At 42.0% G+C, this 27980-nt stretch overlaps 1 protein-coding gene across 2 annotated transcripts in view; it reads left to right on the top strand.

Moving 5' to 3' along the window:
* The window catches only part of LOC122759042 (transformation/transcription domain-associated protein), a 101815-nt gene that overhangs the window by 26997 nt on the left and 46838 nt on the right, over positions 1–27980 (top strand). For both annotated transcript variants that reach the window (XM_044013518.1, XM_044013517.1), the window contains 18 exons: positions 405–524; positions 1117–1236; positions 1561–1725; positions 1884–2065; positions 2355–2553; positions 8478–8606; positions 11070–11336; positions 12284–12490; positions 14563–14721; positions 15160–15324; positions 16136–16246; positions 17283–17429; positions 20077–20290; positions 20688–20816; positions 22297–22446; positions 24360–24559; positions 24941–25062; positions 27488–27701. In XM_044013518.1, coding sequence (XP_043869453.1) covers positions 405–524; positions 1117–1236; positions 1561–1725; positions 1884–2065; positions 2355–2553; positions 8478–8606; positions 11070–11336; positions 12284–12490; positions 14563–14721; positions 15160–15324; positions 16136–16246; positions 17283–17429; positions 20077–20290; positions 20688–20816; positions 22297–22446; positions 24360–24559; positions 24941–25062; positions 27488–27701 — 3000 coding nt within the window. The remainder of the gene's footprint in view (positions 1–404; positions 525–1116; positions 1237–1560; positions 1726–1883; positions 2066–2354; positions 2554–8477; positions 8607–11069; positions 11337–12283; positions 12491–14562; positions 14722–15159; positions 15325–16135; positions 16247–17282; positions 17430–20076; positions 20291–20687; positions 20817–22296; positions 22447–24359; positions 24560–24940; positions 25063–27487; positions 27702–27980) is intronic.

Raw genomic sequence — 27980 nt, 5'->3', positions numbered from 1 at the left:
GGTAGTGGTGCTGGTGAAGTCACCCTGTAATGTGTGTGTGTGTCTGTGGTCCCGTCAGTCTTGATCTAACCTCATAATTTGACTGTTTGAAATTGTCCCATTTCCCCTGTTTTCCTTTGACTTTTGTTAGAAGATAACACCAGGTGAATGAAGAGTATAACACGTGTTGTCCCCTTTTGTGTTTGTAGTCTCAGAACTCATCTGCACCTGAAGGTTTTAAACCGAATAACCGTTGCTTACGTCCACCTCTTGACCGAGACTCGTCTTTGTCTTTCCACAGTGGCTGTCCATCAGGACTGTCTGTCAGAAATAACATTCCGTGTCTAGTTCTGTCGTGTTTACGAAGGTTTCATCCACCCTCCCTTTTCTGTCTATTCTCTTTTTTTGTATGACTCTTTCTGCAGGAGATGAAGATCTGCTCTGCCATCATTAACCTTTTCCACCTGATCCCCGCCGCACCTCAGACTCTGGTCAAACCTCTGCTGGAGGTCGTCATGAAGACGGAGAGGGCGATGCTCATCGAGGTAGGACACCACCTCCAGCCTTTATGTAGACACAGGGAAACATACAGCCCTACTTTGCATATGCGGTGTGTAAAGTGGGATGATTCTTGCTGTCGTTTATGTTATTATTCTGCCATTATTCAGTCTCTAATATTCCAACCTGTTTGCAGTCATCGCATTTTACTAGCATGGTTTTTTTGTTGCACCTAAAACAAATCACTTCCTGTGTGCAGCAGTTGCCGGGCGGCGAGAATTCAACACTGCTTTTCTAATACAGAAATACGGAGAGATTTGTGTGGCGCCGATTTGACACGAGCGTAATTAGCATTGTGTGAAAGTCATTTGTCAGTGGCTTGAATGTAATGGACATTATAAAGTTACGCACTGCAGTTTTAAATTACGACACCATTGAACCCAATTGAGTCGACTATAATTGAACTCCCAGGTTCTCCAGTTTTTTATCGTCTCTCTTTTTAGATTTCCGTTTGTAATTCAGGTTAATGTTTTTTTTTTTTTATGTGGAGCCAAATACTTCATTTTTCAACAATAGAATTGAACCATTTTATCCTTTTTCTTACTGTTTCCTTTTCTCTTCCCACCCCTCCTCTGCCAGGCCGGCAGTCCATTCAGGGAGCCTTTGATCAAGTTTCTGACACGTCACCCGTCGCAGACAGTGGAGCTGTTCATGATGGAGGCTACGCTCAACGACCCCCAGTGGAGCCGCATGTTCATGGTCAGGCGCTGGCAGCTCTTAAGTAGCTCTCCCTTCAGTCTTTTCGTTGACACATTTGCCATTAGAGCAGTCTTTTGCTTTGTTCTAGCCGCCTCGGTAATGGGCTATAAGCAGGGATATATTGGGTGTTTGGAGGCTCAGTGGTCCTTTTTAAAACCAAATTGAGGGACATCGCTTCCAGTAAAAATCCCCTTTTTCTGGGTCATGTTTCTTTAAATGTGTTGTTACAGTTGATGGGCCAGTGCAGTAAACACCGCTGTTGCAAGTCGCACCGTTTGTCACTCTGTGTTATATTTATACTACTGTGTATTTGGTCACACACAGAGTTTTCTGAAACACAAAGATGCCAAGCCTCTCAGGGACGTGCTGGCCTCCAATCCCAACCGCTTCGTCCCCCTGCTGCTTCCTGCCGGCACTGCAGCGACTGTTCGACCTGGGTCTCCTTCCACCACCACAGCCAGGCTGGACCTGCAGTTTCAGGCCATAAAGGTATATTTTAATCGCACTTTTTTTCGTTTTCTCGTGTAAACATCCATTATACACAGTCATGTCTTCAGAGGTCAGGTGTGTGCACCTGCAACGCTGACTCCATTTAACCTCCAACCATTTGTCTTCATCCTGTTTTTTTTTTTGTTTTTTTTTTGCAGATCATCAGCATCATAGTGAAGAATGATGAAGGTTGGCTGGCCGGGCAGCACTCGCTGGTCAGCCAGCTCAGGCGGGTCTGGGTCAGCGAGGCCTTCCAGGAAAGACATCGCAAAGACAACATGGCCGCCACGAACTGGAAGGAGCCCAAGCTGCTGGCCTTCTGTCTGCTGAGCTACTGCAAGTATGTGCAATTATTCAGCGTTTGATGGTTGCATCTCATTCTGCCAATAAAACCCTCTTTAATGTCACACACTGGACCTTTAAAAACTACAAGCCAATAATGTTAACTAAATAAAAGTACACTCTTTTACCTTTTCCCCCCACACATTAGATGCTCGGCAGATGTTTATTTTAGCTCCTACAATAAACCCCAAACCACTCCAGACATTAATTTTAAAGTGTATGTTTACTTTCAGAATCGCATCACGATATAAGTTTATGACACATCTCTCCCCCGTCTCCTTCCAAAGGCGCAACTACTCAGAGATCGAGCTGCTCTTCCAGCTGCTGCGTGCCTTCACAGGTCGTTTCTTGTGCAACATGACCTTCCTGAAGGAATACATGGAGGAGGAGATTCCCCGCAACTACTCCATCGCCCAGAAGCGGGCACTGTTCTTCCGCTTCGTCGAGTTCAACGACCCACACTTCAACGACGAGCTCAAAGCCAAGGTACGCACACGGTCACAGCAACAGTCTATGGCTTGCTCGCCACGGTTACCTGAAACTCGCAAATGATTTCCGTTCTTTTTGCCCACCATCGTGTGGAATCAACATCAGCAATAATGTTTGGAGGTAGAATACACAGAACACAAGAATATAAAAAGAACCAGTATTTAGCCTGTGGCTATTTATTATGTAGTGGTTCACAGACAAGTTGAAAAGGATCCAGTTCAAACAGAGACATAAGCCAGATGAATAGATTACTTTGACTGAAGAGTAGAAAATGTTTTTGTGCAAAACAGCCTCATATCTTTTGAAATATTCATGTTTTCAAGGAAAGGCATAAAGACTTTGTTCTTATGTTTCTTTAATGCTATGGCTCCGAAACTAAACTAAACCAGTGCCTGTGTCGGTCTTATAAAGTCTGCTGTTGAAAAAGTCGAATGGAAATATGCTACTCATTAGAGCATGGATTTCTATCAACTGACATGATCAATTTAAGTTATTTTAATGAAACAAACAGTTTAAAACATTTTCTTTATTGAAAATATGGTGTAAATAATAACGAGTGTGCGTGTTGGGCTTGGTTGGTATCCAACAGAAAAATGCAGCCCGAGCCACACTAAAAAAGAGATTAAACTGTTACTTCCTGCTGGGAAAATGAAAAAGAAAAACCTCGTCCATCCCTCGTCTAAATAATGCATTATTAGTCATGTTGCCAAATGTTTACAGCATCACCTCAGCTTATTTTCCGTTGCCCTCCTCAGTGAGGGAAACGCGGGCACTTGGGGAGCTGATCTGTGCGACTTTTATGCTTGGCGTGTTCTGAAGCAGAAGTTGTTTGATGGGAGTCAGGAAGGTCATTTTAGTCTGGTTTTTCCAGACCCTCCGAGGCTCACAGATGAACACTCTGTGTCCTCCACCTGACCTGGTGCTGCGAGCATTACACTCATCTGAGCTGCTTTTTAATTAAGCTCAAACTCTGGAATGCACGCACTCATGCGCACACACATTGCATACACACGCATATTTTTGCACAGCTGCACAACAGAGGCGCATTACAGTGCTGCTGTTGGGTACAAACGGGTCAGCTGGGACAGCCGGGCCTCAGCACTCAATAGAGTATAGACAAATGTCTGTGTGGCACAACACAAAGCTGTACAACACACACACACACACACACATTCTTGTACAGCACTCTGAGTGAGGACTCTGAAGGATAATGCATTCCCTCGCGCCTTACTCTAACCTTAACCTAAACACTGGTAGGGCTGCAACGATTATTCAATTAATCGATTATTAATCCATTACTTGATTAATTATAATAACATAATTTTTATAACTGATTAATCAGTTTGAGTGTTTTGTTTGATAATTAAAACAAGTTTCTCTGATTTTTCAGCTTCTTAATTGTGAATATTTTCTGGTTTCTTTGCACCATATAACAAAGAAATTACATTTGTGTTGGTGGACAAAACAACACATTTGTGTACATTGGGGACATTTGGGAAAAACATTTTTCAACATTTTCTGACATTTTACTCATCAAGGAAATAATTGACAGATTAATCAATTATGAAAACAATCGTGAGTTGCAGCCCTAATTCCTGGCCTTACCTTAACCCTAATCCCAGTTCTCTACCCTCAAAAAAGCCCTTTAATGTTGTGAAAAGTTGCTCACAAGGTCATAATGTCCTAAAGACAAGTACACAATACACAGCTGGTAAATGTGCCCAAATCCAAGGACACATCTCATGTCTCTGATGTCCCCTCTGCCATTTTTTTTTCTCTTGCACTTTCAGCAGAGGTAGACTGATTATTCCCGTTGATTTTTCATGCATCAGCTGCTTATTATTGAATTTATCAGCTGATAATTATTCACGCAAGTTTGCACATTTTTAATCTCAGAAACTTGTTAAATACTGCTGAGTCACTGTATCTTTATTTTTTCATTAAAAAGTTGAGCTTTTGTATTTTCCAATGGCCTGCTCCCTGTAATATTTGTACAATATTAAATATTAAATTGAAGTGCTCTACAGTGAAGACCTAGAATCAGTGCCAGGCAAAACCTTTATGGAGCCCCAAGGTGAATTTGATTTGTGACGCATTTTGACAACATCCCATCCAGCTCGTGGACAGGGACACGGCTAAAATCAAGGCAGACATCGTCCAGCTGATGGATTGTGTTGAGACTGAGTCTCTTTGCTCAGTAACTTCCCCTCCTCTTCTCACAAATACAACAGAATGTTGTTGTTTTTCCCCTCAGCAGATGCTGTTGTGAGTGTGTGAGATGTCGACACAGACAGAGAGGATGTGTCCTTGCGTGTGAATATGTTTGTGTTGATTGGAGTAGTGTGTGTGTGCGTTGCTTCCGCCACCATTTAAGTAATTGCCTTTTGCATTTTCCCAGAAGCACAAATAGGTGTGTGTGTGTGTGTGTGTGTGTTGGGAGGATATTTCACTTATAAGACAGAGTAAAAGTGTGAAAGGAGAGGAGAGAGAGCAGCAATGAATCATCTGTGATGGTACGGACTGACCCCATGCTGCTCTTCTGTCACTTCTCCCCAGACTGTTCTCGCAGGAAAAAGTGCATTTGTTTTCGAAGAGCTAGATTTAAAACAGAAAACAAATATGCACATGAAATGTATGAAGCCTTGCATGAAGCCTTGTTTCACTTTCTGCTGCTTTTATGTTATGTTTTCGGCCTGGCCAGTTATTGGGGGTTGTTGATATTAAGCATTGTGTGGATTGACGGTATCAGCATTTTACAGCATTTTTATTATGACCATTGATATAATTAATAAATTACATAGGGTGCTACTGTGATTCACTGCTTGTTGTTGTGTCTCTTACTGACAATCAGATTATTATAGGCATTTGAACAAAGTTTTGTGTTGGAGTTTGTAAAATTCTACATTCTAGCATATCATTCCAAGTATATCAATCTCATTAAAGGTTATTATATCAGTATTGCACTGTGGCAGCAATACACTACAGTATATATAGTCATTTTGGGAAGTTTTTTTTTCCATGTCTATGAAGACATGTTTATGGAAAATATTTCATGGATGAAAAGGAAAAAAAGATTGTATCTGGAAAAGTTCTGTTTCTTATGGCGTATTTCCACCGGCTCTACTGGCCCCCCCCATCGGCACGGCATGACACGGCACAGCACGATTAGGTTGCATCTCCAAAAAAAATTTATAAAAAATAACGTGGGCAGAGTCATCACTGCACGGCTGAGTGAAACTGCGGTGACTTCGTTTTATACGTGACACACACACACACATGAGTGACTAGTGACTTTACACCAGACTTCTGTACAATTTGAAGGATTGTTAAAGGTGACATATTATGCAAAATCAACTTTTTAACCATTTTAATACTTATATTTGGGACTCTGGAGGCCCTACCAGTTGCCAAAGTGTGGAAAAAGAATACTCAGTCATGTTTTCGTGGTCCCCCTTAGTGTAAGTAAAGGTGATAAAACACGCGATGTTGAATTCTCGTCGCTTATGACGGCAGCATGCGCATTTCCGCGAAGGTTACCGCCCCACCAGTAAGTTTACTTGGAGAGCTCCACCTTAGCTCCACCTTGTCCCTGCGAGAGTGCAGGCGAGGGAGGAAGAGCGGTATTATGTCAACACGGAGGGACAAGTGTGCTGTTGGTGGCTGCACAGTGTTTTACAGAGGATTTTATATATGAAGCTAATGTGCCGGATAAAGTCAGCAAACGTGTGTTTGTGTGTTCGCACCACTTCAGACTGCGGCCAGCGGTCGCCGTATTTAGTCAGCGAACGTGTTTCACTGACGTACAAACACACAAATTTTTTAGAAAAGATCAAATAGAGCTCATAACTGACCATTCTGACTCTGACGGCACTCTCGCTGTTTTCCGCACACGCTGCCATGTTGATATTGTCAGAGAGCTAGTGGAGGGAGGGGGAGACGAATGGAACAGGAGCTGAGCGAGTGAGTGCTGTAAAGAGGACAAATCAGAAACCCCTTGGAAGAAGTGGGTGTGTGTTTGCCTGTGTCTCATTTGCATGTAAAGGGACCATGCACAAAACCGAGCGTTCTGAAAGGGGCGGGTTTAGCAGGGTTATTGAACTGCTATGATGCTTATCCTTATGGTATTTTGACCAAAGCATGTCACTGTCATGTTCATTAGGACACCAGGGAACTATTTTAATGGGGGAAATGGGGTATAATATGTCCTACTAAATAATAGTACCTACTTAGCACGCTTGGAACCTCGCCGGAGCAGGTACCAAAAATAGTACCCGTTACTAGGTAATCCATGTCCGTAGCATCTCGTGGGTGTCATTTTCCGGTATTCTCCAACCAATGTCGCCGGGTGACACGAGAACAAAATTCTGCTTTCCTGCAAAGCATAGATAGAGAGAGAGAAAAAGCCGACTCCAAGATTGTATCCGCTCACTTAGCCATGACGGACACTCGTTGATATTTAAAAGTCACACATTGCAGCTTTAATAATGACTATGGCACAGAGAGGTTAACACTCATCAACACAGAATAATTGCCTCTTAGTTTAGCTTTTTTCTTTTTTTTTTAAAGCACTCAGAGTTCAACACATATTAATGAAGCCACACTATTGAAGCTAATTTCTGAAAAATCAGTGGCTTACAACAACAGCAAAGAAAAAGGTTTCAAACATTGCTTCTGTTGCTGTTGGAGACATTATTCAAGACAACCACCTGTGGCTACTTCACAATAAAACCTTCCATTATTTGCCAGTCCCTGGTGTTTTTTAGGGACTTTTTTATTATTCTTTGCTATTATATGTCCCCCGATTTTTTTTTTTTATGGTGGTGCGTGCGGAACCCTGCTAACATCGCAGCACACACATTTGTTTAGGGGTATGGAAATGGAGTTTAGGATAATGAAGACACCTGCAGAGTGAGACCTAGGCTACTCACTCAGAGGTTGTGTGTGTGTGTGTGTGTGTGTGTGAGATAACAACACAAAAATGTTGTTATCTTAACAGTAATCACTGTCGGAAGATGAATATTAGCAGATGACTGTGAGGAACAAGCTGGTGCTCCATGGTGTGTGGTCTTTGTGTTTTACTTTAACAGGCTTTGTGAGTGTGTGTGTGTGTGTCATTGTGTGTTGTGCGTGAGTTTATCAAGCGCGCACGTACGTCGCGCACAATGAATGTGAATAATTTCGCTAATGGAGGAGCTGGAACATATGCTGCCACAGCTCTTTCTCCGCTGAGCAATGCCCTGTCGCCTCCGATGACGGATTGAAAAGGAGGGTTCATTAACAGAAAGCAGCTTCTTTAATAAATGCAGTCGTTAGTCGCACTGTGTTGGGGTTATTCTGCGTTTTTTCCTGCTTCATTCGCAGATACCTGACGGCGATCCCCCTCACCCCGGGTTTCATAGCTGTTAGTAAATAACATTTTAGGCCTTTCCCCCGGCAGCAGATCGGATTTCTTTCTTTCAGTGCTTATAGTTAATTAAGAAAACACATTATAGGTCTTTATTATTATATTGTACCAAGAGTTGGAATTGTATTTTTCTGTTATTCTTTAAATTAGATTTAATTTGAGATTGTGTTACCTCAAGTGTGCCATAAACGCTGAAATGTATTCTTCCCCTCAACGATGGTTCTGTTATTATCACTCCACGCACCACACTAATTTAAGAATAGATTCTGTCGGAGATGACTTTTTCATCACTTAACAATGTGCTGCGCAGAGCGCGGCACATTTTTCTTGTTACGCTGAAAGACTGATTAGTTTCACCTTATTAAAAACAGCGCTCGCAGGGAAATCATCCATTACAGACCCTTAAAAACCCCGAAAGCCTCAAAAGCTGCATACTCTCTTGATTAAATGGGAAAATATTTTGTGTTTTTTTTTGCATTAAAATCACTTCAACATTTTCTCCCCTTGTGTGTCAAAGGTGCTGCAGCACATCTTGAATCCAGCTTTCCTGCACAGCTTTGAGAAAGGAGAAGGCGAGCAGCTGCTTGGACCGCCCAACCCGGAGGGAGACAACCCTGAAAGCATCACCAGTGTCTTCATCACCAAGGTACACATAGTATTTTACAATAATTTAACTTACAAGAAGTACTTCAAGCTCGAGCACAGAGTGCTTTCCACATAAAAAATGAATACAGAAGAAGACGGAAAACGAGGAAACCAAACAAATATTTAAAATGAGAATACGTTTAACCGCACCGAGTCCAAACTTAAGTCGATGTTAAGTCAGTCACATATGAAAATAATATGCAAATATTGAATATGCGCTTATAAATAACTAAAATGTCAACATTAAACCCATAACATGTATACATAAATGCGGATAAATATGGGCATGTATATAAAACATGGATAAACAGAAGTGAAATGAGAGAGGCCATTAATAATGAATATAACAGAGTAATAATATGATAATTATAATAGAGTAAAGAAAATGTAGACCGCGTCCTGAAAGCTTCATTGAAATGAAAACAATGTCTTTTATTGAAGGCATACTTCATGTGGCCTTGATAGGCCTTTAAAAAAAGATGAAAAAGAATAGAGGTGGTGGAAGCCTACTGTTGGCCACTACCGTGGTTGCCATGGTAACCTGCATACAGTCTGTCTCGGCGGAAGCCTGTTGCATGGCTAGTGGGAACACAAAATGTGTTTCTAACTGTAATTCCTGCAAAATAAGTCTGATTGCCCTAAAACTCAGTCAATTCACAGTTTCTGCATCAGGATGCAGTGAATGAAAAAAGACAAAGGTGATAATGATGGAAAGAAAAGCACAGCCTTAAATACAATAAAATAATGAGGTAAAAGCTGCAGTTGAGTCAGCTATTAACACACGGTCACCTTTAGTTTTACATGCACTCAAACACTTGCAGGTATCCTTTTCTTCCGCGTTTGTCTTCACATTCGACCCCACTCTCTTCTCCTCTTACTTTTTTGTTCATTACTCGACATCTTTGTGTCTCTGTATCAGCTTCTCTGATTTCATTACCTGCTGCATTTCCCCCTCATAATGTCCTGTATCAGTCCGGCACATCTCCATACTCCGTCATCATCAACAACATCATCCCACTTTCAGTCACATTCTTCTCAATTCTGTCACTTAATTGGCTGGCATCCCATCCCTTTTCTCGTCCATTTGTCTTTATCTGTCTGTCTCGCCTCCCCCCCCCCCTGCAGTCATCCCACCGGTTCCTGTTTCCATCTCGTTTCATTCATCAGGACAGACGATAATTCCTGGTGTAAATGTCATGGTGTGATCATGCTAAAGGTCAGCGTGTTTGTTTGTGCTGTGGCAGATCTCATCACTGACTAACACCAGTGCTAATGGCTGCTAATGGTTCGTCCATGGTCTGGTTAAAAACTCATTTCCTCACTCACCTCCTTCTCTCTCTCTCTCTCTCTCTCTCTCTCTCTCTCTGGGAGAATTAATTTCAGATGTTTCTTGGAGGTTTTTAACATGTGAAAAAGGTAGATTGCTGTTGTGCTGCACTGTCATTCAAATGCAATTCTGCCAGAGTAAACATTACTCACAAGTGCGGCCTCTCACCGAGGGACCAATTTGCATTCCTGGAACCTTTTCAATTCATTTTTGATTTTCTTGAAGGGGTGTTATTTTTTTTACTATTATGTTTTATGGTAATTTCTTTTTGTTAAGTTTTTAGTCTTCAAAGTGTGCCTTTGGTTATTTATTTATTCCTATTTTAGAGATGGTATATTGTCCAGTTTGTTTTAAATGTGGATCAGCAGTCAGGCACTGTGAGTGGTTTTTTCTTTTTCCAATAATTCAAACTTCTTCTTATGTTATATATAAATGTTTTCTGGTTTCTTTCCTTTGTGTAACAAAGAAACCATTAAAACTTTTTTTTTTACTTTTTATCACATTTTGTGAAGGAAATTAGTAAATAAATTTGTTCAAAAACAATCAACAGATTTATCGATTATTTAAATATTTGTTAGTTGCAGCTACTAGACAGAAAACCAAATAAATATGAGCTTTCTCAGTTCTGGTTTGTAGGCCAGTTTACTGGGCAATTAGAAAAATTAAGTGTTGCGTAAGGTCCAAAGTGTGACATTTAGGAGGGTTTATGGGCAGATATTTAACATACTACCTACAGATATCTTTGTATAATTGTAGAAGCACTTAATTTTTTTTAAATCATTTGGTTTCCTAGCCTTAAAATAAGTACTTTTGTATGTACTTCATGCAAGGGCCTTGCTTTATGGAGACAGCCATCTTGCGCTGCCATATTTCTACAACATTTCAAAATCATAGAAGAACAAAACTATTTTGGGTATGTGGAGACCACCACAGTTCCCTGACCAGCTTGAGAAACAGTCCTCAGTTTGTTACCATCTGGAGTTTCACCATTAGATGGCACTATTTCTTATACATTGGACCTGTAAGTTGTCAAGGACTTCTGTTCTTACAGCCTCAACAACAGACCTCAGGTGTTTGTTTCATGCTTAAAATGTTTTATTGAAAAACCTCCTTACATCTCTCCTGTCCTTTTCCAAGGTTCTGGACCCTGAGAAGCAGGCTGACCTGCTGGACTCGCTGAGAATCTGCCTGCTGCAGTTCTCCACCCTGCTGGTGGAACACGCCCCCCACCACATCCACGACAACAACAAGTCGCGCAACAGCAAGCTGCGGCGCCTCATGACGTTCGCGTGGCCGTGTCTGCTGCCCAAAGCCTGCGTGGACCCCGCCTGTAAATACAGCGGCCACTTACTCCTGGCTCACATCATCGCCAAGTTTGCCATTCACAAGAAGATCGTCCTGCAGGTGAGGAGAGACAGTGAAGCATGAGTGCGACTGATGTATGACTCTACACAGAAAGAGACAAAAACGAGTAAATTACCAGCTGACAGAGGCTGCAAATGCAACAGCTGAATAAATGATAGAAAACACTTACTTTAAGCACACTCTCTGAGTGAGTGGTGCTCATAAACTGAATATAATGTAGTGGAATTGAGATCGAGGTTTGAGTGTGAGTTTGTGTATATGGTTGAGAGACGGCAGGAAACGAAACCTTTTCCCACGGGTCAAAAAAACATGGAAAAGTGTTGAGTTTACATTCACTCAACACTTGTATGCAGTACAATTAAGCTTGTACACAGCACTCGAGCTTTATGCACATGCTCTATGTTGTCTTCACTGTTTTTGATGTATTGCAGCGCCACAGTCGTGGCACATATACCACAGCGTTTTGGAGGGTTTCTTGTCTATGAAGAGATTTATTCAAATGAAAAAACTTTTTAATAATGAATTAGGAAAAGTTATGTTTTTGTATGGATAAGGCCTTAAAGATACAAACTAGTAACTAGTTGTTTCTCTTCATCCTCCAACTCGTTCTGTTTCCAATGTATTTGTGACAGTTGGGAAAGACACACCTCTGTTTTCAGTGTGAAATGAACTAAACTAAAAAACCCTTCAACACATTTGTGTGTGCATTTACCACCTACAGCCACTTTGAAGCAATTTCAAAGACATAATTCTCCAGCCTTATAACACATCTCCTCCCATAAAGAAGAAATAAGAAGCCCAAAACATGACTCGGCAAAAATGCTGTCGCTGATTCGTATTTGCATTTTCTCAGTGTGTATAGTAAAGCATGCAGTATTTAGGATTTTTAGGGGCTTGAACCAGGTTAAAAAATTGAAGTGTGAAAAGTGCATGTTTTACCTGAAAATCCCAAATCCCATGAAAACCTTGTTATTACACACCTATAGGTCTTCCACAGTCTGCTGAAGGCCCACACCATGGAGGCACGAGCCATTGTGCGACAGGCCATGGCTATACTGACCCCAGCTGTTCCCGCCCGCATGGAAGACGGCCACCAGATGTTGACCCACTGGACACGAAAGATTATAGTGGAGGAGGGACACACGGTGCCACAGCTGGTCCACATACTCCATCTCATCGTGCAGCACTTCAGGGTAAGCCAATTCAAAACAACAACAGTACACACACTGGTCGATGGTGAACTTCCTCCTGTGAATCCATCACTATTGAATGTATTGATCACCACCGTATTGATGCAGGCCAGGAGGGAACAGACGGTACAGTCGAAACAAATCTGATTTCTGTCTCTGGGTCTTATAATAATCATGACAGACTTGCTGCTCTGACTTTTATCCCACTTTACGCCACACAGTGTCATACCTTTTTACGAGTCTGACTTTAATTACTGACAGCGTATGATTCCTTTTTTGTGTTACTTTGAGATAAGCTATCGCCACCAGAGAGTTGAGAGGGCAACTCTCTGGTTCATCCACAGCTGCTTTCTCACTGCTGTCATTCCACTGCTCTGTTGTGAGCTTTCAGCTACTGCAGGGGAAACCTCTGAGGGTTAAAGAGTGTAGTTTGATGTTAGATTGAAGTTTTTACTGACTGTTATGAAGTGACATGAAAAGTGACATGGGACAACTCTTAACCATTTCATGACACAACAACATTCACATCTGCTCTCTTTCAATTCAGATTAAGTAGCTTTTTTCGCTGTCCTCCTACTTAAGTTTCAGAAACCACTCTCTTCTTCGTCTGATTTTTTTCTTTTCTTTTTTTTGCCGCCTCACCAGACGGAGAGCGACGGTCTCTTAGCAGAAGACTGACATTTTCCTCAGCTCGCCTTCTCTATCTCACTGACAGGCTGCTCTCACTGGGCCAGATGACTAATCTAATGTAATCACATCAGCATAATTACACCGGGGAGGAGATAATGACAGACAGATGAGAGACTCTGAGTGTGTGTGTCTGTGTGTGTGTGAGAGAGAGAGAGAGAGAGAGAGAGTTGGTGTTTTTGAGATCAAGAAATGGAGTGATGGCGTGTGTGTGTGTGTGTTTGTCTCTGTGCACTCATGATGGACAGGGCTTAGCCACTCAGTCATTAAGAGGCAGTGAAGTCCTGCTCTATTGACTATAATTACCCTCAAAGTGTGAAGTTTTAATATTCTTTGACACTGGCAGCAGCCTTCAGATAGACATCTCATCTCTTGCTCTTTTGTCTACGTGAGTCTCTGGGCTTGAGAGTCCCAGTTTGGGTTTTTGAGAAGATGCTAAGTGACTCTTGAGTTTGAGGCTTAGCTCGGGGCTAAGTGTGTGCCATCATGTCCTTGAGACTAAGTGGGAATGCGGCTTCAGAGTTTACTTCTTCTGACGTGTCTCGGAGAGACTGGAGAGACCCCGTTTGACTTTGCATGTGTTCTCGCCCTCAACTTCCAGAGTGAAGTACAGGCAGAGTAGAAGAAATTACACGCCTTCTGTGAGCGGGGCTGACCAGATTCGGGAAGGTGGAGCCGACGCGAGGCGGCCACTGTAAACAGTTTATGGAAGAGTCGCAACATAAACAGAATCTTGTTGACATTAAATGTTTTCGAGGGTTGAGATTTGCTCAGTAACGGAGATCCAGATGCACAGACCAACAAGCAGGTCTTGCTGTCGGGATTGTTGCCATGTTAAAAAATGATTTAAATTTAATGAATGTTTGGTCCACAAAATGTCAGAAAAGGTTGAAAAATACTGATCATGATGATTGTTTCTCAAAACTGGACATGATAGTGATGTCAAATGTCTTGCCCACAAAAAACATACATTGTTATATGGAGCAAATAAACCAAATATTGACATTTAAGAAGCTGAAAAATCAGAAAGCTTGTTTTGATTATTGATTAATTTAGTAACTGATGAATAATTGATTGAATCGCTGCAGCCCTACGCAATATTGAGTCACGCAGTGGAAGTTCACGTTGTTAGAAGTCCAGATAAAAGTAAAGAAAGCATAAAATCATAAAAAATAGCAGGCTCCAAGCTACAGTGCGAGTAGAGTTCAGCGTGCACTGCTCTTTCATCTGTTCAGTCTCATCACTGCTCACTTTTTTTGGCATCTGACCATGCAGTCCTGTCCTGACACTCTGTCCTCAGAATACCAAACATGTTCAAACATAGGTGAAATAGAGTTCATACAAGTTTATCATCACTTACACTTTTATATTTCTTACCTTTCTCCCAGGTCTACTACCCCGTGCGCCACCACCTGGTGCAGCACATGATCAGTGCAATGCAGCGCCTCGGCTTCACCCCCAGCGTGACCATCGAGCAGAGGAAACTGGCCGTGGAGCTGGCTGAGGTGGTCATCAAGTGGGAGCTACAGAGGATCAAAGACCAACAGGTGCGTTCTTGGATTTATGGAGTATTAGAGTTGCAGTCAGAGTTCCTTGTTGGAAATGACAATTGGAACGCACTCTCAGGTCAGAACAACCTCACAAACCCAGACATAGGATTCCGAGATTGCTAAAATCACTCTGCTGCATATACTGTTACTTGCACTTTTGTCTCAGACCCTGTTTTTATAAAGTTTAATGGCGTCAAGTTCATCCTCACCACACATTGAATACCAATAACACTCGGTTAGTTGACATAACAGTGTCACACAGTGGTGACTCGTTACAAATGGTTGACTGCAAACCGAACAGAGATTAAAGTGCGTTGATTCATAATCTTGTAGGAGTTGGTGAGAGGAACGTTTTATTTTAATAATAATATATTTAAAAACTTGTTAAAACTGTAATTATATGAACTGTCCTTTCTTCTGTCTCGGGCGTGTCAGCCGGAGTCTGAGGGTGAAGTCGCCGCCGCTGTTAGTGGTGGTGGTGGTGGTGGTGGTGGTGAAGGAACCAGCGGGGCAGCAGTGAAGAGGGGAATGTCTCTGGACGCAGCGGCCACCGGTCAGGACGTCAAGAGGTTCCGCACAGCAACCGGAGCGGCCTCCACGGTGAGGAACAATCACTCAGATGTGTGTGTGTGTGTGTGGAGTGCAGTACAGCTCAGCCTGTCATGGCTGGGCTGTGAAAAGTTAAAACAGCATGGTCAAACGGTCACAATACAATTATTTTGACAGTTTTTGTGATTGCAATATGATTTATAATTGGTATGAATAAACATTTTTATCATCATAACTGTCACTTTTTAACAACCAACACATTATCTCATTTAAAGAGCAAGATTTTTGGACCGTTAAATTTCCTGCTGCATTGTAGAATTTCATCTTGATGAAATAATTGTTTGTGATTAGTGATTAATTGGGCAGCGCTCGTCTCGGCCTACTTTTAAGTACTCTTAAAGCTGTAGTGCTCAGCATCTGTCGCCACCAAGAGGAATTCTAAGAAATTATTTTTAATTGGTGATCTCACACTACCCCCCAAACCTGCCACTATCCTGTTGCTAGAGATGTTTATCATGCCAAATAAAGGAGATTATTTTCCAGCTTGGTTAAGTCCACAATTTATGCCGTCTGCCTTGTTTCTGCTTTCACTGCTCTCACAAAGCAGTAGAGTCCACATATTCAGCCATTCATCAAACTGTTGTAGCTGCCTCTTTTTACTTGTTCAGTGTAACTATTGTGCTTCCTCCTCGCCTCCGTCAGTGAAGGTAAAACAAATCACTTCCTGTGCTCAGGAACGTCGCCAGATCCAAAACACAGCTGCACTGAAATGTTTATTTTTCTTGAATAGAACATGTCTTTTTGAAATAGAGATATTAAAACATTAAAATGTTATTTATTATGTTTTAATGTGTGTTTTTAGGTGTTTGGCCGCACCCAGTCCATGCCAGGTACAGAGACAATGCTCACCAAACCTGTGGAGAAACAACACACAGATACGGTGGTCAACTTCCTGATCAGGATTGCATGTCAGGTAGAACCAACACACACACTTCTTGGGACACTGCATTTACTTTTTCATTTCGATAGCCTAAACTTAGCATAGAGGTTATTTTAGCCTTAAACTCAACCAGTTCTTCAGAAATGAGGTTATGCCTCTTTAGGACTAGGTTTTGGTCTCCATGAGGACTACAGCTCCTGACAAGGTCATTGTTTATGACAGAAAAGGTCTTAAAGAGGTAAAACATACCTGAAGTACATGCACACACATTCTTGCACAGCATGTTAACCTAAACACCTAATCCCAAAATGTCCACATTCCCTATGGTTTTTAGGTTTTTTTTCAGACGTACAGTACATAAGTCCACTTATACACCTCATCTCACTCACACTCGTGTACTAGGTACAGTTCTGCCAACCGTAGCGCCTGCCAGGTAGGACATGGCTACTCTGACCCCTCAGTGGTGAAGGTAGGTCACACCTGGTGGCTGTCCTTAACGCATCTCCACACACACGCACACACACGCACACACACAGTTACTGCTGTCCCTTGGTATAGTGGCAGCAATGACTTTGGTTGCAAGCTTGAAATAGACTGTTGAGATTTCACTCACCTCGTGTTTTTCCTACTTTTTTTTTTCTCTCTCTCTTTTTTGGCCAAGTTCCATTCTCACTGTTCATCCAACCATCTCGGCTGAATATCGCCTTCTGTGCGACTGTGAGGATCAGTCACTGCTCACAGAACAGTCCACACAAACATAATCATGCCTTTATATTAAGTTTGACATCAGTGTATTGTGATACCAAATTGATTCCTGTAGAGAAATTGTCTTTCCTCTTCCCCCGGGATTACTCAACCAGAGAAGATCACACCTAGAGCTCATGGAAGCTTATGCTAGGTGATGCTTGTCACAACAGTTCCCTTCCTGCTTATGTCAAAAATACAATATAAAAGTGTCACCACTCCTCTTCTGGTGTGATTTCTTTCCTTGTCAGAGCACCTTTTGGTGATATTAAGAGTAAAGATTGATCAGCACTGAGTCCTTCTCTCTCTCTCTTTCCCCGTTCAGGTGAACGACAGCACAAATGTGGCCGGGTCTCCAGGAGAGCTGCTGTCGCGTCGCTGTGTCAGCCTGATGAAAACTGCCCTGAGGCCAGACATGTGGCCTCGCGCCGAGCTCAAGCTGCAGTGGTTTGACAAGCTGCTCATGACAGTGGTAAGACTGCTTTACACCTTCAGGCAGATCCTTTCGAAAGTGCATCGTGATGCAAACATGGAACGATTCTGCATCGATTCTGTTTTACATGGTCAGATTCATGCCTGTGTGGTCCATAAACCTATTCCAGCTTTTTTACTGTTGGCGATTATAAACGTTCTGAAAGTTTCTGGCTTATCCTTTAGTGAAAAAAAACTCCCAAAAACCATATTTGTTTATATGAGCTTTGCAGCAGTTATTTATAATTTCCACTGAAGATGTACTGCATGTCATCAACATGTTTATTACGCTTCCAAACACTCCGGCTTGTTGTTGTTACGGTTCAAAGCAATAAGACGCGAACAGCAGAGGAAAACTAATGTGTTTCTGCACTCCGCCTTCACAGCAACTGCAGAAGTTTCCTCTTCTCTCTCTGCTTAAGCTCGGTCTTAGTGTTTGCTCTAATGCCTTCAAGTCCTTTGTCTGTTATCAGTAATACATGAAGTGAGGCGCAAACCTTCATAATGACAAAATAATGACAATGGCGAGATAACGGCAGCCTTTTTCCGGGTTGGCCTGTGCCCCACTCCTCTTCATCCTAAAACTTGCCTTCTGAATCGCTCCACTTTGCTTCTCTCTCTTTCTTTTTTTCTCCCAGAACCTTCTCTCCTCATCTCCTCCTTTTCATTTTCAGCCTCTTATCACAGTCTTTCTTCCCTCTTCCTTTATCTCTTGTTCCCTTCTTCTCCACTCATCTCTCTGGTCTGATTTGGCACCACTGTACAGACGAGGTTATTACCATGCATGGGCCATTGTCGCGTACTTCCCTTGCTCTCTTTAACTCCCATGGTCCAAAAAACGGTTTAAACCTGGGGTTTTGCCTGATGAAGATTGGCCCCTTGGCCAGATTTACTTGCCCTGCTTTATACTAAACTGTAAAGATTTGCTTCTGGATCAGTGAATAACATTACTAGATATCCACATACACTGGTTTTATATACAGGGGTTTATTTAGACTTTAATGGACGGTTCTGCCTGTGTGGTAGGGGTGTGAATCACAGGATACCTCGCACGATACGCGATACATGGCCCACGTTACCAATAATATCACGATACACCAAGTCTGCGGTAATCAATATTTGCAGAACTGAAGAAAACGAAACGTCTGTGAAAAGTAAAAAGTGAAGATTTCTCTAGTTCTTCACAACAAGGAGAACAAAGAGCATAAAGTCTATGTATTCAACGTGAATGGAGTATCTCTTAACGTAGCTGTCTCCTTCATGATCCCACTGTAAACTCCATCTTCTTCGGCCAGGTTGCAAGTTTCCCCTTTATTCACGTTACCAGCGCCACCATGAGGACACATGAAATAGTGACGCCCAGCGAGTGAAACTGGCAAAAACTGTTTACTTTAGAGCGTCTTAATTTGTTAATAAAAATATCGATGTTTGCCCTGGTGAATCTTTTATGGTATTGTGCAACGAAGGACGTCGATATATCACCAAATTGATATCTTAATGCACCCCTAGTGGGTAGAGTTTTGTCCTCTCTGCCCACTCAGACCTCCCTTCTCAGCTCCTCCAGATTCCACAGGGATGTTCTGACAAACAGGACTTGTGTCGGTGCACATACGTGGTCTGTTCCTCCCCCCGGAGAACCTGCTCTACCTGCCCCGCAGCCCTCCTTACACTAATGAACAATGCTCTCAGTCGGATTACCTTTCATCACCTCATTGTAGTGGCATGGCAGTGATTGAGAGTCAGGAGGTTTGGTGTGAGAGGGCGAATGAAGCGGGGGCAGAGGACACACTCACAATGGCTCACTCCGACACGACATACATGTGACCTATCTGCATGAGACAAGGTCCCGCTCTGTTACTGCGGTCTCAAATCAATACCAGCCGTATATATCTACGAGCAGCCTTATCACAGGAGTCACCTTGTTCATTAGTCGAGATTAGTGCCATGGATCTGTCCCAGATTATCCTCGTGGCCCTCCCCAAGTTGTAAACCTTGATTGCAATTTAGACAAAATTAGTGCCTGATGTTGGTCATTGATCTTTGGTTTAGCAGCAATCAAAAAGCCTCAGTTCTTCTCTGTGAGAAATACCTGTGTGTGCAGAATATTGATGTTTTTGTCTGCATGTGAGTGCTTTACGACCCGTATGTACACCCGTGTCTAAAATGGGCCCGCAAAAGATTAATCGATTGTCAAACGACGACTGAATTAATCGTTAACTATTTTAAGAAAAGAGTAATTGGTTTCATTGTTTTTTTTCTTAAAACAATTAAAACAAGTTTTTGGGGTTTTTCAGCTTCGTCAAAGTGAGTATTTTCTGGTTTCTTTGCTCCACACAAAGAAATCGTTAAAACTGAGTACATTTGGTTTTTGGACAAAAAAATACATTTAAGAATGTCATTATCTCAAGGTTTGGCAAACACTGACCAAATAACTAATCAATCAATCAAGAAAAAATTTAGATTTTACCAAATATGTTGATTATATTTATTAAAATGCATTGTTAAGTTTGGAAGTTTAAGTACAATGAACAGCATTTTTCAACTTTTTTGAGGGTGGAACGTGATCGAAAATGAATCATCTGTTGTTCTATCTCTACAAGTTTTTCTCCACTAACCTCCTGTTTTTTTTCCCTCTTGTTTCCTCCCAGGAACAACCAGCGCAGGCGAACATCTCCAACATCTGCACGGGCCTGGAGATTCTGTGCTTCTTGCTGAATGTGCTTCAGTCTCCGGCAATCCTCGCCCACTTCAAGCCCCTGCAGCGAGGAATCGCCGCGTGCATGACCTGCGGTAACACCAAAGTCCTGCGGGCCGTCCACTCCCTTCTTTCTCGCCTCATGAGCATCTTTCCCACTGAGCCCAGTAAGTCTCCTCTGCATCAAATTTAAATTTCAACTCAAGACATTTTGATTATTGTCTTTTCTTTGTTGATTTTTAAAGACCGTGTCAAGCATAGTGTTTTTTCTCTTCACACATATATTTTAGAAAACAGTGGCTGAAAAATTGCAACTTGTGGAATAAAGACTGAGAATAGTTTCTCTCCAGTCTTCTGATCAGGATTTTGTAAAGAGGTGTCAGATGTCATGAAAATGCGTCTTCAGCGGATGCAAAAACATGAAGAAAAGCTCTGCCACTTTGTGTTCCTGTGTGGTGACAAAGTCAGAAGCACAGTCTTTAGGCTCGTTGCGTTGTGTCATGTGTCAGACTTTGTGTTGTTCTTTGCTGAAAGGCAAACGTTGTGCTGTGATTTTTCCTCCAGGCACCTCCAATGTTGCATCCAAGTATGAAGAACTGGAATGTCTGTATGCTGCTGTGGGCAAAGTCATCTATGAGGGACTGACCAACTATGAAAAAGCCACAAGTAACACTAACCCCACACAGCTCTTTGGTAAGACCTTCAACTGTCCACTTCACTTCTCCTCTCATGCTCTGGTGCTCTGTTATTCTCTCTTTGTTGCTACAGAAACCCTGTCATTTCTTTTTTTTTACTTTTCACACTCCCACTCTCTTTTTTTTCCCCCCCAACAAATCCAAACTACCTCTCAGTCAATGTTAGCAATTAAGCCGGTGAGTGGGTCGTTAAAATGTGAGTTGATGGGCTTTGCTTCTCCATCTAACATCTGGTTTGTTTAAAACCGAGGCCACAGTCCAGGGATTTTTCTGAAAGGTTTGTCTCGGGGAAGATTTCTGCTTCCGTCCGCACTCCCTGAGCAAACATTGTTCTCATCCACCAAGCTGTAGTAGAGTATTTATGGTAAAAATATACTTAAAAGCTTCTTCTTGGGAGAGTGCTACTGATATTTTTCCTGCAGTTTTAGAGCTGTAAATTAGCGTCTCAAAGCTAAAGGGCCCTCGAGATGACAAAATGGCTGCTGGGCGGGGCGAGCAGTGTAAAGATATTAAATATGGTTTCCCCAAAGTGGCAGTTGTGGTCAGTAGAAAGCTTTTGTGGTGTCGTGTTGTTAAAGAGATGCAGCAGTGCTGATGCGTCTGTCTGGCTTGAGGAATGACATTTTAACATTTGTCTCCTCCCGGCAGCAGCAGCAGCAGCAGAAGAGAGACATTACTCATACCTACTCATACACTGCCTCGGAGACTCACTGGAACTTGTCAGATTTTATTTTTAACAAAATCAAGTCCTTGTCACGCTTTTAGAAAAAGGACTCAAGCTGACAGCTGCAGCTGTGGAGGAAAAATGACGAGGAAGATTAGAAGTCGACAGTTAATGGTTTTTCTATGGCCGACACCGCTTTTTTATAAATAAGGGCGGTCGATGATTGATGCCGAAGTTTCTTGGCCTATATATTTCTGATTTTGGTTTGTAGACAAAACAAGACATGAGACCATCATCTTTTTGAGGTTTGGGCTGAACTGCGTAGCAATAATCCAAAAAATAATCAACAGATTAATTAATTGTGGATATTATCTTTAGATGGTTTTAAAAAAACAAAAAAAGGTAAAGTCTTGGACGAAAAAAAAATGAAATATTTGAGGCTTAACGTTTACCAAGTTTCTGAGAATAAAAACTGGCCAATTATTAATCAACCAATTCTGATTATTAGAAAAATGGCAAATATCAGCCTCCTAGTGAGGCAAAGTTTTATTCAGGAGACTTTCTAAACTTCTCCTTCTCATATTTGTACCCCCTGTCTGATGAAGGAAACCAGATGAAACCAGCACAACACTCTTTTCGTCCTGTTCTCCCATGATCTCTTGTGAAACATGAAAATATAAAGAGCTCCCTTCTGGAAAAACACTTAAATTTATCCTCTAAACATTAACATTTTAGATGATCTTAATATGCAAACCTTATCCAAGCATTCCTGCTACCACATTCCATTGATCCTCATCTCTTGTCTGTTTTCCAGGAACACTGATGATCCTGAAGTCGGCCTGCAGCCAAAACGCCAGCTACATCGACCGCCTCATCTCTGTCTTCATGCGATCGCTACAGAAGATGGTGCGGGAACACCTGAGCCCCCAGACGGCCAATCCAGGCGTGACGGAGACCAGCACAGGTACACACAAAGACGTGATTTCAGTTGGAAACCTCTGCGAGAGTTTACCTGCTATAACGACACAGAAGATGTGTGCACATAAAAGATTCAGTTTGTGACATCAACAGAATGCTGTTTCATTATTCAAATGGATTTGTACAGACTGGTCCACCGTATGAAATAATAATATGATTGCCTGTCTAAGTTTCCCCTAAACGAAGCCTCAGTCTGATGCCTGTCTAGTCGTAATCCACAAAAAATATTCAGTCGAACCACTGCTACTCATTCCAGCACAAAATATTATCAGTAGACAAATATATCTGAATGAATAATGACAATCTCACTGCCCTCAGCATCAAATTAAAATCTCATTTTGAACTATTGTGAAAATTGATCAATTCTCTGATTTTGCAACCACTTAAATGTGAATATTTTCTGGTTTCTTTGCTCCATATATTAAAGAAACCATGAAAAATGTGAATAGAAATTCATCAATTGTGAAAATATCCTTCAGTTGCAGCCCTTATAATGTGCACTTAGGCTCCTACATCCTCATCCCAGTCAGCTTTGCTTTACTACTTACTCCCATTCCTCAAACATCTTCTCCCCCCCAGTTCTCGAGGTTGAGTCACCAAACTCTGCATGAGTCAGCAGACTTCTGTTGCTTCTCTTCTGCAGAGCTGCACTTAAAGCTGGGTGACAGTATCAGGAGGGTTAGTGTGTGTGTCTGTCTGTGTGTGTCTGTGTGCGCTGTACTTTACTTTCACAACCCTGAACCAACAAAGGGTTGAGTATGAGGTCAGCTTGACCATCCTCGGACTCAGCTCGACACTGCAGCTAAACTCTGCTGACACATTCAGGGGGAGGTTTTAGAGGGGATTTTCCTCATCTCTGGTTCCGAGCCTGGATTATATTGTCACAATATTGTTTCTCTGGATAAAGTTTGACTTGGAAACGTAAAGTTTAAGGGAGTTTCACAAGTTAAAGCCTCTTTTTTTCAGCTTTGTCATGACTAATACAGATTTCCTCAAGGTGTCCTTGTTCACTTTCCTCTCCTGAGTTTGACTCCACCAGGTTTGCAGAAGTAAGCCGCACATAATTTGTGTAGCTGCTTCACACAGGGAGTTAATGGTTGTTAGATTCTATCAGTGCTTTAAATGGGCCCTTAATGACTATATCGGCAAACACAGACATTTACTTTCCACTTGGAGCATTTAGAAGCCAATGCCAACGAGGCCTTTGCCTCTAAAGACTCTTTATGTCTCACAAATCTAATAATCTCAATTGAAGAAGCGATTGTATTGGGTCTTTTTAATTGTAGTTTGGCTGCTGTCACTGGTAAAATATAAGATGCCGTACTCACGGAAACAAGTTCAGGAGAATCCACTAAAGTTTTTTGTTAGTGTAGTTTAATCCACACGGAACTGACATTTTGGGAGCACTGAAACGCAATCTTTGCATTTTCATGCATAAAACTTACAGGTGCTTAAGGGTGCGCCCTTACCTGCGTGTGGTCAATGCCGTCGTCTTCTTCTCCGGTTTTTGGTGTATTTCTATTCTACAGCGCCACGATCAGGCCTCGTATACAGTGTTTAGAGTCACTTGTGTGGATAAAGAAACAGTGCTGCGTTTACGGGAAACGTTTTAAACCCAGAAAAGGAAGAGATTTCTGCTTTTTGTGTGGGCCTGAAACGCATAGTGAAAGTGTTAAATTGGTGATGCTTTCTTGGGTAGGTTGATTCATTAGAAGGACATGAGGTGGAATTTTGTTACATTTTGATATAAAAGAGCAGTAAAATGAATGAAAATTGACATTTCCTTGAAGATGTTAAGGACATTTGCAGCACAAATCTTTGGAACACTTATACAATCATCTATCCATCATTATTAGGATTTCCTATTGTTTGACTGTATAAACCTCTTACCTGTCATAGTGACCAGTGAGCTGGTGATGCTCAGTCTCGACCTGGTGAAGACCCGGCTCTCCGTCATGAGCATGGAAATGAGGAAGAACTTCATCCAGGTCATCCTCACATCGCTGATCGAGAAGTCTCCAGACCCCAAAATCCTCCGCGCCGTCGTCAAGATCGTGGAGGAGTGGGTGAAAAACAACTCCCCCATGGCTGCCAACCAGGTGAGAAGTCAAACTCGTCTAACAGAGTGCATTAGACTCGTGGAAAGCAACTTTCATCCCAGTGGGACGTGAGCAAACATAAATCTGTGGGATTCAGTTAACGGCCGCATTGTTTCCTCTGACAAAAGAAGGTGTGAATCCAAGAACTGAATCAGCAATGTACACTTTAAAAGGTGTGAGACCCTCTGGGCAAACAACAAGCCAAGCACATTTTCAGTCCAGGCAGGATTGCATTTGCATAATACCCACTGAGGTGTCTTTGGTCTTTATTTTCCTTTAAGCTGTAGAGGAACGGCAAGCTGTACAGAGATTAAGTTTTCTGTATATTTCTCTTTTATTTTGTCCCTTTTTGTTTATAATCAACTTTAATTTCCCCCTCAGATGCCAAACCTGCGTGAGAAGTCCATCCTGCTGGTGAAGATGATGACCTACATAGAGAAACGTTTCCCCGATGAACTTGAGTTAAACGCCCAGTTCCTGGACCTCGTTAATTACGTCTACAGGTAATTACCGCCATTTATCACATGGCCAAACGGCCGTGCCACCAACGCCACGCCGCCCTTGCATCCATCTTATAACGGAGGGCTTGAAGGTCAGGCAGGTTGTGGCAGGGAAGGATGGGAGGTTGGGACGAGTAGCGAACGGAAAATGCGGATGAGCGGGGGAGACGGTTTGTAGCTCGCGCGGTGTACCATTTATCTTTTGACAACCAAACAAAAAAAAAAAAAGTCAAATCACTGTGAGGTACATGGAAGCAGAGGAATATGTTAAACGGATGGTGGCAAGAAAAACAGCAGGGAGTGATGGAGATAGATATTGCGACCACTTCTTTCACGGGGGCAACGCTAGAGTCATGACTCGGCCCTTTCGTGACGGGACACCCAGCTGGGGGGCCAGAGGGGTAGAGACTGTCCTTCTGCCTGCTATTTATCAAACCACGGCTCTCTTTGTCCACGTTTAATCAGGCAAATGTGTCCTGTATCCCTCCACACCATCTGGCTCCTCGTGTCATAGAGGTTTAAAAGGAGCGGTGAAGCCCGTGACGGACAGCGAGTAATGATGATGGAGTGATGGAGCAGCTGTTACACAACAACATGTAATGAAGAGAAGAGCACATGTGTGGTGGTGCTGATATTAAAGTCCCCGTAAAGTAAATGTGATTATAAATGATTGTGAATTATGGAGTAAAGACTTATTTTTTTCATAAGTAGCATAATTCCTCCTCAAATCAATCAATCAAATAAATATAAAAACCCTGTGCTTTATCAACAGTTTACTCGTGAGTAACTGCATCTGCTCTTGCTAACTGCCTTTGGTTTGCTAGTTAGCTTAGACGTCTTTGTCCCAAAAATGTGTCTTACCTCGATGTTAAACACAAAAAGCTCTGCCACTTTATTTTAAAATCCCTAAAGATGAGGAAATGAAGTAGAGAAAATGAACAGAAAGGCGAGTCCTGCTGTGAGGCCGCAGTACTAGTGGTGGAGAAAGGGGGCATCAGAGAGCAGTGTACAGTATGTCGTTAAACTGCGATGAAAATGAGGAAACGGCGCTTCCCTCGATGTTTGTTAAGTGGTTTGATACTGGAGAATTAATATTCTGAACATAGACCGACAAATCTGGTGTTCGCTGTCTTTGGTCCCCACTAAAGTGTATGAAGCAGTATGTGTATGTGGCGGAGAGGACAGACACTGACTCACATACACGTTTTAATGAGGACCAAAGCGGGTGAACGTCACTTCTCTCAATGTCTGACCAAAAAGTGGTTTGATACCAGAGAATTTACGTTAATATTCTGTACAAACAGGGACGTTCAAGGACTTTGGTTAGCTAGAAGAGATTTTTTTTTTTTAACTTTTTTACTTTACGGGAATTTTTTTTTTTTTTATCGCATGGCTGTTACACGCCACACTATTAACACCGCAGTCACCACGTCAAAGATATTTAATTCCAACCAATATTCAGTGTTAACTGCCATCTCCTCACACTCCAGTGAGCCTCAGCATGGCATGACATGGCTTTTTAAACACCCTGCCACATTGCGTTTGAATGCTGCTCTGAGATTATGAGGTGTCATCGTGTGAGACGCTTGGAGTCGTACCTGCCTGTCATATTTATAAATGACACCCATTAAACTCATTCAAGGTTGGTTAGATTGTATTTTGTTTATGCAGAGTATGTGTAATTATGTCTTTACACCTGAAATAACACCAGAAAAACTAAGCTGTCAGTATTGATTATTTAGAATTTTTTTTGCATTGTTCTTCTGATAGTAAAATGAATGGTCAGAAAATGTTTTCATATATTAGTAATGAAACTGCAAGTCTTCGCTCTTTCAACATGAAAATTATTCCCCATAAGTATTCACTACATTAAAGTTTAGGTATATGCTTGTTAAACTAAACATGTTTAGTAGAGCTGCAATGATTAATCAATTAGGAATCAATTACTAAATTCATCACAAACAGTTTTGATAATTGGTGTATCATTTGAGTTTTTTGGATTTTTTTAACACTTAACAACTTTTTTTCCCAATTTTTCATCCTTATAAATCTGAATATTTTCAGATTTCTTTGCTCCATTTAACAAAAAAGTAATTTTGTTTTTTTGGACTAAAGGAGACATTTGAGAACATCGTCATTTAGAGCGTCAATTTAGGAAATAAAACAACACATTCCGACACAAAATTATGAAAATAATCATCAGTTGTAGTCCTAACGTTAAGATACATGACATAATTCCGAGTCGTGGTAAATTTCACATCCATCACTGCACTTGTGTGACGACAGATGTCGGGAATGTGCTAAATTTTTAATCCCCAGCAAAACGCCTGTTCTCCGCTTTCATGAATCATGGATGCGAGATGGGCAAGAACAAGCATGTGCGCATCCTGTGTCGCATTAAATGTTTTTGTCCCGTCATATTATGCAGGGATGAGAGCCTCTCGGGAAGTGACATCACCTCCAAGCTGGAGCCGGCGTTCCTCTCGGGGCTGCGCTGCACTCAGCCGCTGATCCGAGCCAAGTTCTTTGAGGTGTTTGACGCCTCCATGAAGCGGCGGGTCTACGAGAGGCTGCTGTACATCTGCTGCTCTCAGAACTGGGAGGCCATGGGCAGCCACTTCTGGATCAAACAGTGCATAGAGGTGAACACTAAAGCTGCTTCTGCTCTTTCATCGGGCCTGGCTGAACATCCAGTGTGTAACATTTAGTAGGGCTATACCAGTAGAACCTGAATAAGCTGCACAGAAGGGTGTTTCTATGAGTGGATAATCACTGTGGAATTCAGTGGCTCTCAAACTTTTTATAGCAAGTACCACCTGAGAAAATATTGAGCTCTTCAAATAACACCACTGTATTTTGAATTGGCACAGAACTTTAGAAGTAGAACAACAATCAGAAACTATGACTGCGTTCGGTTAATT

Source organism: Solea senegalensis, linkage group LG18 (assembly GCF_019176455.1).
Source record: "Solea senegalensis isolate Sse05_10M linkage group LG18, IFAPA_SoseM_1, whole genome shotgun sequence".
Lineage (NCBI taxonomy): Eukaryota > Metazoa > Chordata > Actinopteri > Pleuronectiformes > Soleidae > Solea > Solea senegalensis.
The sequence above is the reverse complement of the archived record's forward strand: the minus strand, read 5'-3'. Positions and strand labels throughout refer to the sequence as shown.